Source organism: Astatotilapia calliptera, chromosome 18 (genome assembly GCF_964374335.1).
Source record: "Astatotilapia calliptera chromosome 18, fAstCal68.1, whole genome shotgun sequence".
Lineage (NCBI taxonomy): Eukaryota > Metazoa > Chordata > Actinopteri > Cichliformes > Cichlidae > Astatotilapia > Astatotilapia calliptera.
The window spans coordinates 20666976-20679448 of record NC_137439.1 but is presented as its reverse complement, the minus strand read 5'-3'; the positions used below and the strand labels follow the sequence as shown (position 1 = coordinate 20679448).

Sequence of the window (12473 nt, the reverse complement as noted above, 5' to 3'; positions counted from 1 at the left end):
ATCACAAGCATGTGGCACACACTTTGGCTTCTTAGAGAAGAGAAGAGAAGAGAAGAGAAGAGAAGAGAAGAGAAGAGAAGAGAAGAGAAGAGAAGAGAAGAGAAGAGAAGAGAAGAGAAGAGAAGAGAAGAGAAGAAGAGATCCAAATAAAAACAAATAAGATTTGAAAGTACAGCTAACTTCAATGAAGAGTTTTATCAAAATACTGCTATCCAACGAGGATAATAAAAAGGTTCTTCTTAGAATGTGAGTCATCTATTCCTGCACAAGATGTTATTCCATGTACTCGTGTCCATGTTCCATGTACTAGAAAATAATGCATACCTCAATCTGGGCCAAAAGATCTGATAAGCACTCATGGGGGAAGCCATCATTTGGTCCTCTGTTTTTCACTGTCAAAGCTAATACTCCCATAACAGAGCACTAAGTTGAAATGCCAAGGGGGGCCAGTTTAAGGCCACCACAGTAGAAGCAGCACATAATCTTGTCATAATTGTGGACCAAGCTTTCACAGCTTTTAAGAATCAGATCCAGCAGGGGGAATCATTTACAGACTCGCATTGGCTCAGTTATCTGTATCATTTGTCTGTTCTTCTTATGCTGATGGAGTAATGCATAACCACACACAGTACTTAACCATGAACAGGAAAGGGGTTTTAGGGCCACACCTATAAATCAGCAAAAAATAAATATCTCTTAAACTATTGGAAAGAGAGAAAGGCATAGTTAACAACTCATAAAATGACTCCAGCACAAAGGAAAGGAGCGCCTTCCAACCATTTGTGCTGCCTGCATTTATTCAGTGCAGAGACTGATTTAATGACTTACTTATTTCCACAGTGATTAGCGAGAGCCAGCCACGCTGACTCATAACATTATTCCACACAAGCGCACAAACTTAAACACAGAGGTCACTTTCTGTCAAATCTCAGGCAAGGTATTACATCTCTGTTTGAAATAACACCAACAAGCCTGCATCCATGCAATACTGCAATGTCGTTTTGCAAAAAAGAAAGCTCTTATCTCTAACGCAACACATTTCTCTTACCTTTTCACCACTCCATCTCTGCTCCAGCAAGTGGACTCATCATTCGCCACTTCGCATAGAAGCTCTGGTAACATGCCAAAGAAGGACTTATAGCGATCTAGGGTATTCAAAAAATACCTGGGGAAAAAACCACAAGTATAATTTTTATACAGACGTATATCTTCCTCTTCACAATCAGTACACTTAAAATTGAAAGTTTAAAATTGAGAATTGCACCGTGCAATTGTACCATTAGTGGTCACATTTTTGGGGCAGCTGGTGGTGAGGCACTGTGTTTCCGTACAATGACACTAATAACCAGTGTTGGGTAGTAACGGAACACATGTACCGCCGTTACGTACTTAAAATACAAAATATGAGTAACTGTATTCCGTTACAGTTACCGTTTAAAAAGGTGGCATTCAGAATACAGTTACTTTGCTGAAGTAAAGGGATTACACGGCGGTCTTCTCCTGTTTCATATGTTAGGCTATGCCATCTCTATTTTTGGTAATTCCACGCCGGTGGAAACCCAAACAAAACACGCATTAAGAGGCTCAAATGCCTGTGTCTCAATCTCGCCTCTCATAATGACGTAAAGAAATATTTTTAAAAATTATTTAATATGAAGGCTATAGGCAGAGTGTTACAGGCATAGCCCTAAAGAATGTAGCCTCATGGGCAGTGTAGTCCGTGCTGTAGGGAGAATGGACTGCCATAACCGTTATGTGTCTGTGAGCGCGAGGGAGGGAGAAAAAGTGGAAAAGTACGAGCTGTCAACGAGCAGAAACGGGAGCTGGAAGCATGTAAATATAATAATAACCACTGCAGCCAAGAAGAGTGCCTGACGAGCCCAGTTTTAAGTAACCTATTAAGACTCGACTGTACGCTGTGTTCGTGTTTTCCCCCGAAACAATAAGTTTCGCTGGAGCAGCCTTTCAACGCCTCTCTCTGTCTCTCACTAGCAAAGTTGACCCAGACAACAAAGTAAAGCTAGTTTTCGGCTACGAGCCCGACACAGAACCGACGCATTAGCCAGAGGTCACTTTACTACGGTTCGGAGCCGTGGACCTGTTTTATATACGCGCCGAATAATCTTCTATACGAGATGACTGCAAAAAGTGCAGCCTTACCTAATGTCCACCTACTGTTACTCATTTTATATTAAGATTTAAAAATCTAGTTGGTATTATGGCGAGTAACCTTCAGTAATAGTAATAAATCACACAGCAATAGTACATTCATGTAGTTGTAAAAAAGCATGATAATATATTAAGTAATCCAAAGTATTCAGAATACGTTACTCTCATTGAGTAACGTAACGGAATATGTTACAAAATACATTTTGGGTCATGTATTCTGTAATCTGTAGTGGAATACATTTTAAAAGTAACCTTCCCAACACTGCTAATAACAAGCATGAAAGCATGACCTGCACCCATGTGATGATACTGATGGTGGCAGGAAATGAATGGCTTTGAATGTGACCACTTCACTGCATCAGCACATTTTTCTCAATGATGCTGTGTGGTAATTTCTTAGCTTCCCAGAAATGCTAACAGATGCTATCAATAAAGACACTGTCATCATGAACAAAACAATGGCATGATATTTTGATCGGACACACATTGCCGCCACCCGTGAGAAAGAGGCTTAAAAACACATGGGGTCATATAGGGTAATGTGTTGAGTCCATTGATAAAACCGCTGTTTGTAAGACATGCAATATGCACCCATCTCCCAAAACACAAAGTTAATCACCTGTTAGCAGTATCTGAACAATCTATACTAGCACAATACTGTACCACCTTCCATTTCTAAAAGAAAAAAGTGTGTCTCTTGGGTTCATGCTTACCTAGAGAGGATTTCCAGATTTTGTTTATTTTTCTTGAAATGTTTCGGAGGGAATGAACTGGGAATGATGGGAGTTGGAGTCCCGGTGAGATTGTTGCAAGCAAGGAGGATGCAGGGAGGTGAAATGGGGATTGAGGGAAAGAAAAAAAGGGAAAAAAAGGGTGACATGACAGGAAACACGGGGAAGAGGGAGAAAAGACAGTCATTTGACCCTGGAAGAGAGTGATTAATCATGCACATGCAGACACTGAGTATACCACATATAAATCGAAACCTATTTTTCCCCACACCACATCAAAATTGAGACAGTAAATGGAATGAATTTGTCAAGTCAGTAAACAAATGCATGCAAACATATGCACATGTGCAAAGATTTAAATATATAATAAATATAAATGTTGTTTTACTCTATCATGTTTCATATTTTTCAGCTGTACACGAGTCTCCCTTTACTGCACTTGGTGCTGCCGTGCCTCTGATGTGGTCAGCACTCACATGTGCGCTGGTCAGTGTTGGCAGCAAGCAGTGAGCTGGATTGTGTTGCCATGAATGGTGGTGCTAGTGCCAGGCCAGACCTGTCAGCTAGGCTGGCATCACTGCAGTGATTCATGGTAGACAACACTGCAAGAGGGTGTCTGTGTGTGTGTTTTTGTGAGTGCTGCTATGTAATCGAGGCCGGCTAGTGTGCAGAGTTGGTGGTATGGCTGTCTGGGTAAACAGGAAATTGTTGGTCCGTCAACATTAATCTTACCCACACTTCACCTCACTACCAGCTGCTGTGGGCACAGGATGGTTGCCTCAGACTGGGCCAGGTGGAGGGCATGGACTGTGCAAACCCCTTTCAAAAAAGCTGGACCAGGCACTACATTTACAGTGTGTGGTTGTGAATTGTATCCAACTAGCCATTTGAAGAAAGCAAAAAGTGACAGCTGTGAATAGACACTGGCCAACCCCTTAGGTCGTGTCATATAGGCCTAGTCAATTTTTATTTAAGTGGAGTTTACATTCCATCTAGTAGTGTAGCTAAGTAACAAGAAAAAACATTGACTGTAAAAAATGAAGAGCCAGTAGTAAAGTTTGGAATCTAACTAAAGGATTGAATGTTTGTAGCTTTGCCTTACCTTTTTAAGTGACCTAACTGCCCCTGCAACTCCTCTAATGAAGGATGGGAGGAAGGGGAAGATGGAAAAGGAGAAGATAAGGTCAGTGTCGAGGCTTTGACCTCAGGTCTAGTAGGATGCATGTGTGTGGCTTCCCCTGTAGACAGGTCACACACCTTGTCCACCTGTGGGGAGGACAGATAACAAACACCTGTTAAGAAAGAAATCTTATAAAACTATGGGAGGAACAGCAGTGAGGCTTCGAAACCACCCACTGACACCTATACAACTCTGAGAACTTACTTGCAATTAAGGTAATACCTTTCATCGCACTCATACAATCACCGCTTTAAATGAAGGACAGCTATATTAAAGTGAATGATAACAGAGGGAAGAAAGGTGAAAAGAACTATGGAACAGCCAAGTTCAGAGTAATGGAGAGCATGGGAAAGGAGTGGCCATGAAGTGAGGGATGCGATGAAAGAAACAGTTTGATGAGTGAGTTACTGCCAGGAGGTCTGACAGTAAATGCCGACTATTCCACTACTTCATGGAGGTGAATGCATGTGTGCAGACTTGGAAACATTGGCAAGTATTCCCAGCGGGCTATTAAAGCCAGCGGCAGAGAGGAGGAGACAGCAGGGTCATGAATAAAGGGGCGTGTGCCGCAAAAACGATAGATAAAATCAATGACATCTCATTGGCTTAAAAGCCTCTAGGCAGCGTTATTAAGTGAGCCTCAATTAGCCAGAGAGACCGACTGTAATGGTTGGTGCAAGCTGAACTAAACAATTCCTTACAGTGATCAGTGCGTATATTGCTTTGACTAGAAAGATGAGTCACTCTACCGTGTAAGGACATCCAAAAAGGACTACGTAATATTTAGCCTTACAGTAAGAAACAGCGGAAGAGAGTCAGTGACCACCTCATTCTTGGTAAACAAGGTAATTTGAATTTACAGTAAAGAAGATTTAGACTTTAGAATCTTAGAGAAGCAAATCCATCCTGGCGACATGTGTGTTTAAATTTTTGCTTGGAGGGGTGTGTCCACATGCTGGGAAGAGTTTGGATTAGTTTTGAAGCAGCTGAAATATGTTAACAGTAACAAAATGTGTCTCGCAGTTGCACTAAAAATATTCTTTTCCCTCCACAGTGAGGCAGATGTGTCAGCTCATGTGCTGTTTAAATGAAAGCTTTCACATACCAACCATGCAATAGGCCCATCAGTAGCAGAGGACTCAACAATGACATCCCAATAAGTATCTGATTTTTTTTTTCTTTTTCACTAAAAACCTTCTACTTTATCCATAGTTTATTTCTTTACTGCATTCTCGTGTCAAATCCTCTTTTAAGGCATACGCTGGGCACGCGGAAGGTGGTTTTACTGCATTAACCTTAACTCCCTTTGGACCCATAAAACACGCTCACATGTGGACGGCCTCAACCACACAAGAGAATGGCCGCACATATGCATGCAAACACGACACACACATGCACTACATTGCGGCGGTGAGAAAAGATAGACCATAGCAACTGTTTTGACCATGTAGCCTGTCAGCACTCTGAGCTAAATGCTGTTTGCATGCGCAGCAATGCTTCTGTGGACAGTCATTGTTCATCTCGTGTGCACACGCTCACAGTGTGTTTAGAAATGTATTAGAACACAGATTTGAACATTTCAAAATAAAGCCTGACAAATGAGATTATTTGATTGCTCTGACCAAAAACACAGTTAATTCTAGGAATTACTACTGTTATAAATGTCACGACAGTTACTTGGCCAATGCAACAGCTCCTGCTGAATTAAACAATGTGCCTCTTTCTCATTTAGCAAAATAAATACAGAAATGAATAAAGGAATAATAATCTATAAATCCAATTCCAGAGATTCATTACAACATAAAATCTTATGACATCATGTCCAGACTGTAGAGTTTGGGAGGTCTACTGCACTGTGCATATGGAAGTGTGTGTGTGTCTGTGTGCGAAACTGGGGAAGCTGGCAAGCCTTTGCAACAGCCATGTAAGCAAATGGTGGAGCAGAATAGTCTGTAAAAAAGTTACAGGTTTTGCTTAAGAAAATAATGTAGTTATGATGCATTAGTTGGATGTTTAATGCTCATTTTTATTATTTGAATTTTTTGTTAGGTTAATGTAACCTTGTTATGACTGGCTAGGAAGAAAACTATTCTGGGTAAAAATAATAATAATACAGGGGAAAAAACCACTACATACCATGAAGGAGTCGCCATAACAGAAATAATAAGCACAAAGTGAGTGATAAAAAAGAGACAAAAGGGGCCTTTCTGACTGCTCAGGACCTCAGAAAATACACTGCATATATATATATATATATATATATATATATATATATATATATATATATATATATATATATATATATATACATATATATATAAATGAGCTGAAACTTATTAACAGGACATTTTTTTATTAATACTTCTATTAGGAAACTCTCTCAAAAGTTTTTTTCTTTAATCGCATGAGACCAAATGTGCTAAATAAAGTTCAGTGTGTGACAAATGAGGGCAGTGCTACAGGTTATCACAACTCTGCAGTGGTGAGAAATTAAGATAGGGTGTAATCCTGTCATTGTGAACTTTTCAAAGTGCCATTTCTCATCTGCGTTTCTCAACATTGCGCTATTCTTTCAGACAAAAATGTAAACATCTGAGTAAAATATGAACATCAAGAGGGGGTCACTCTCAGTTTTGTTTGCATTACCCCATTTTTTTTGCATTACCAAACCACAGAGAAGAGGTTCAAATGTTATACTTTTTGAAGAGGTCCAAAAGAAAGACCTACATTTCAAAACAATAACACTAACACAAATCATTTTTATGCCTAACTAAACATACAGTGTAAACTGAACACAAAGTGACTGTCAGGAAAAATAAACAGGATCCTCTTAAGGATACTCTTGAGAAATACAGACATGCTCTTATAGATTGGCTCTGATAACCACATAATCCTGAAAGCCAATCAGATGACAGGCTGAATAATGACATGAGCTAAAACACGGCCATAAATCAATTATCTCATGACCTGATGATGGCGTGAGAATGGAAATCCCATTTGGGCCCAGCGTGAGTTTTTGGTTTTGAGTGTGTATGTGTGTGTGACCACCTGCTTGCCCTTGTTATACCTTCACAATTTCAGCTATTTTACAGAGCATTCCTTATATGATTGCCTGAGGACAGAGACTGATGGAGGGGGCAGATTGATGGGATGGATCTTCTCCACGTGGAAGACTTTAGGGAAATACAAGGCATGTATTCTATGTGCATTTGAGCTACCCAGTGAAATTTGATTTCTACTGCTGCAGGGAGGGTGGATTAGTGTTTTTACAACTACACTGCATGTGTACAGTATGTTTTACAGGTGTGGATTTACAGTTTTGCATATCAACACAGTTGCACATAACCCCTTTCCAAAGTGGATAAATTTATTTTATTTTTTTTTAAATCTCACAAAGGTCTAAGATATGATCTATTTTCATGTTTTCTATGTTGTTCCAACTTTATGAAGAACTGTGCATTACTTAAATATCTTCCTAAAGTAAGAGAGTGAAAAACAGAGAACAGCAAGATAATCGCTTCCAAGCTAGCCAAGCCCATTGCCATCACTTCTCTAGGGGAGTATTAGCTTACAGATAGCAGTGGTGGTCTTTCCTCCCAGTTTATTTATCAAGGGATTATCCAGTAAAGCCTGGAGAACTTTCTCAGCCCCCCTGACCCCAAGCACAACACATTGTGAGATGAGCATTAGCTTGTCTGTTCAGTGAAGACCCTCTTCTTCCGATGGGGTATGTGCTAAATGTGCATATAAACAATCACATGTCATTGCCTAATGCTACCAACTGTTTCTCTAGGAATCATACCATATTTGTAAGCGGCGCCAAAGTCATCGTCAGTTAAATGCCCTTTCTAGGTGAGCTCAGAACTTCATATAAAATATTTCCTTTTCATGGCTCTGATGGTAGATGAGAGAATTGAAAAAAATAAAAATAAAGAAATTTTAAAAAAGGAGCCAAGATTGGATTATATCATCAGTTCCTGACCTAAGATCAAACAATGTCCACTTTTGAACCATCTGACAGAATTATAAACTATCATGTACACTAATCTCCATTATGCACACTCTTGGCCTCTACTGGAATACTTTGACATCACAGTTCTGATTAATCCTTGTTTATCTTACACTGGGCCTTAGTGCAGCCTTTTGTTCATCAACTATCCGAAACTAAGCTATTTCAGCAATTCTCCCTGAAAGCCAAATTTCTTGTGAGTGCCTGTCTTTTGATTGGGAATTTGGAAGTTTGTATTCGTAATCAAAGCATCCTGTGTGAGATCAAGAATATTCCCTCTGTTTTATAATACTTATATAAAAGTAATGAACTGCCTGATCCTAAGCATTTAGTGCAGCCTGAAGCCTGACTTTTTGAGGTATAGAAGTTTTCAATACTGAAATATTAGCTACCTTTGACGTGTTTATCCAACATTGTAACAGAATATATATGAAAACAAATAAGGAAACTTCCACTTCAGTGATTATAGCAAGGAACTTAAACTTCAAATTTCTTTCGTTTTTGGTGATATCATTAAAAACTGCTCATAGGATCAAACCATCATCCAATCCTTTCATTGAAGTTTAGAAATGGCACACCAACGTGTAGTAGGAGAAGAGACATTGCCTTTGGAACAAGAATTTAATTTAATTTCATATGAATGTTTCAATGAGCATTATGTAACAAGCTACCAGGCTGGAAAAAGCACTTGCAAGATCAAAAGTAAAGAAGTTGTTAAATTAATTGACTTGATTCACTGTGGTTTCAGACTAAAGGAAAACAAAAAAGAAAATACTCACAGTAGTACAGTCCTATCATAACAGTGGGAAAGCAACCAGCCACTGGTTAAAATATTGGTAACATGGCTGTATATTATATTTATTATGTTTTCCCCAAAGAGACCGCAAAGAATTTGTGCCGTTGAGCAGCATGGTAACTATGTAGAAGAAAAAAAAAACTGCACCGCTAATTGCTACACACATGAAAACAGAAAAGGAAGGCTCATTATGTGCGCACAAGTGTTTACATTTCTTTTTTTGCTGATTAAACGTTAATGTAAAAACAGAAGAAATACATAGACTCTAAGGTATCTTTTGTTCTCCCCCGAAATGACTTGGTGAGGAACAACACTGGGCACAATGTGTGAAAGTCTGTAATAACAATATAACATTATCCAAAAATAACACATAAACATGTATGTATAATACGGACTTTGTCTTTATTTTGCCAGACTAGCGGTACTGTGGCAGAGGCCTCGTGGTTAATGAAGCAGGGTTGCAACTGGATACTTGCCAGTTCAAACCCTGACCCCTCTGGGAACATGTGGGTGGGTTAGGGGAATAAGAAAGCCTCTCTCTTCCCTCAGCAGCACTGCCAGGCTGTGTTATATGGTTAACCACACACTGACACAGATCTAGGCTATAAGGTGTTACTGTGACATCAGACAGTCTATACAGATTGATAAATATTGCATTATTATTATTATTATTGTTATTATTATTATTACAAGAGCCCAGGTTCAGTCCAGGAAAGAGATACAATTCCCTTTTGGGTTGTGTGGAGCTACCCCCTACCCCTGTTGTGACCCCTTGTTAATAAAAGCTTTCTATTCTTGTTGTTGTTAATAATAACAGCAGCATAGCTGGGTCAAGGCATGTATGTCAAAAGCTGATTATCCACAATGATTATCTATGGTTTCTTTTGTGGATGAAGGAGATTGCTTTGTAAATAATGTGTTGTTTCCATAAACTGGAATGTACAAATTATATACATCTGCATACCTCAAGATGAGCTCTTTGCTGGTCAGGGTTAAATATTGTGATTAGATCTGCTTATGATGGTAAGCTACCAAGTTTTGAATGATAAACAGAAAGCAGCATTTATAGTTTGTTTACAACATATTTAAGCTGAATTTAAGTTTAAATATTATTTATTAGCACCATTTCTTTTATTTTTAAATTGGTTTTAATTTTAGTGGGTTTTCTTTTCCATATTAATTGTGTGAGCTTAATAAAGCACCTCTATGTAAAAACATTGTGTAAAAGCTGACCATGAAACATTAAGCCACGTATACACAGGAAGTGATTTGAAGCTTGCTTGCAGACATCCCAGGCTCTGGTTACTGTTGTGACCTTATAATATATTTATTACCTGGTCATATATCAATAAACGGTGTTCTGCACTTTCATTGGCAGTACCTTCAGTTTCTAACCTTGAAGTTAAAGAGAGTTTTTTCCACTCCCGCATATCTTTCTGTGGTCTCTCACAGCAAATTGTTTCCAGTGTGTAACTGGCTTTATGCCGCTATAGGTGTAGGCTGCTGGAGGACTTCCCATGATGCACTGAGTATTTGTCCTCCGCTCACCTCTTTTCAATCCCCACATCTTTATATGGCACGTCATTAACTTTTTAACCGACCATTCGCCGCAGATAGCCACACCTCCCTGAGTCTGGGTTTGTCAGCGGTCTCTTCCTGTTAAAAGGAGATCTTCTTTTCCACCATTGCCAAGTGCTGCTCATAGTGAATGCTCTGTTTGGTTGACTTTTCTGGCATCTTTAGCAGTTTGTGATGTTTTTTTTTCAGTATACAAATAAAACTGAATTTAACTGAAGTGAGTATGATTATGTGTAGTAGCTAAAAACAAAATGTTGAACAACCTACTTTTCTTTCTATAGCAATCCTCCCACTCATACAGGAAGATCTCCGACAACCCTGACTAAAAGAGTGTAGACAATTTACACTGTTACACGTCTCCCCTGTGTGCCCTTTGCCTCTCTAACAGTTCTTCATTGCAGTCTTTGTGGGGCTCCATTCATTTTGTCTAAATCATTTTGTCTATTCTTTCTCAGTCTCTGTTGAGCTGTCCTCCCCTCTCTCCTTTTTCCGTTGTCCAAACGATGTCAGTGCTAATTAAAGAGAGTTGCAGTCACTCGTATATCACAGGAAAAAGTCCTTCAGATTGCAGTCTGTAAGGAGCACACTGAGTTCCTCTCTCCACACTGAGGCTTGTTTACCCTGATTAAATCACTCGCAGATGATCTAAAAATGAGAGCCTCTTGTTTTTTTTTTTTTTTTTTTTTCTTGTGAATATGGGTGTTACTGTGGAGTTTGTTGACAACGTTTATGCAAAACTGTAAATACATTTCTGAGAATTACAGATACCGAATGTGCCAAGACGTCTCAGTGGATTCAAGTAGTGTTATATATAGAGAAAAAGAAAAGAAAGCAAGAGAAAGAGACTGGGAAAGTCAAGTGAGTTCATCTTGTCTGTCTCTACAATATATTGTGGAACATACGGCCACAGGGAGAGAAAATAAGCATCTAAAGAGAAACTGGGAGCCCATGTGTTCATGAAGGCTTCTAATGGGCCAGCGTTTACCATGAAAATCATAACACAGATGCAGCAGGCACTTGTGTTAACATTGCAGCAGCTGCTGCCTGATATTATTATGGTAGCTAGTTCAAAATACAGGATTCAGGAAGCACTATAAATAAGAATCACTGAAGTGTGATTTTTGTGCATTCAGCGTCAGAAAATGTGTTTATGTTTATTTAATTAGGAGAGACGTCTAACTTTTGGCTTAAGCCATGAGAAGGTATCAGGAATTTGTGTGTTGTAAAGAACAAAAAGTCTCATCAGGAATCCGACTTTTTTTGGATCAATATGAGAGGTAATATGACTTGATGAGGTATTCTGATTTACTATGTAATAGACAAAAAAAATAAATAAATAAACAAACATGATTTTATTACATTGGATGGCACTATTGAAGTTTATTACACAAATCTGGACTTTGATTGGAGAAGCTTACAGACTATGATCAATATACCAAAGTGCTGGAAACATTCTTTCATTTATTATACTGATAAAGTTTCTTTTTGTTGCCTGTTTTCTGTCTGTACAAACAATCCATCCAGTAGCCGACCACGAGCTCTGAAGAAAAACCACACACTAGATTCCACTAGATTGATCCAAGATGGTGTGCCTTCTGAAACAATATGATTCTGTCAATCCATCACTCCAAAGTAAAGATTACTAGAGAAAGATATTAAACTGAGTGCAACTGCTTTGTGTTCAGAGGCAAAGGCATTCCACTCTCAATCACATTTATGGCTGTTATAACAACATTTATTTATTCATTTGTTTGTTTTTATATTTCTTGTTTGTTTGTATATTTGTTGTGGTGTGGCTGCACATGATCAGCATACAGTATTACAGTGAGAGAAGTTGAGAGTGGCAGAAATGTGTGAGGGCGACTGAGGATAAGATGGGCTGCATCAACCATCATTAGCTAATGGACTGCTGACTAAGTCAGTCACTCCGCCTGATGTTTAGAGGCGTGCCAAAGGCACACGCAATTTAGAAAGATGGTTTAAGCATATAGATTTGCCATCTGCATTATT

General features: G+C 38.9%; 2 protein-coding genes across 4 annotated transcripts in view; both read right to left on the bottom strand.

Annotated features, from left to right (window-relative positions):
- The window catches only part of LOC113010977 (ephrin type-B receptor 1-B), a 436216-nt gene that overhangs the window by 334115 nt on the left and 89628 nt on the right, over window positions 1-12473 (bottom strand). The window lies entirely within an intron of this gene.
- The window catches only part of gpc5c (glypican 5c), a 106766-nt gene that overhangs the window by 63511 nt on the left and 30782 nt on the right, over window positions 1-12473 (bottom strand). Inside the window, exons 4-6 of one of the 2 annotated variants that reach the window (XM_026148956.2) lie at window positions 4003-4166; window positions 2883-2939; window positions 1049-1165 (exon numbers count right to left, since the gene is read on the bottom strand). In XM_026148956.2, coding sequence (XP_026004741.2) covers window positions 1049-1165; window positions 2883-2939; window positions 4003-4166 — 338 coding nt within the window. The remainder of the gene's footprint in view (window positions 1-1048; window positions 1166-2882; window positions 2940-4002; window positions 4167-12473) is intronic. The other variant, XM_026148957.2, reaches the window with a different exon arrangement.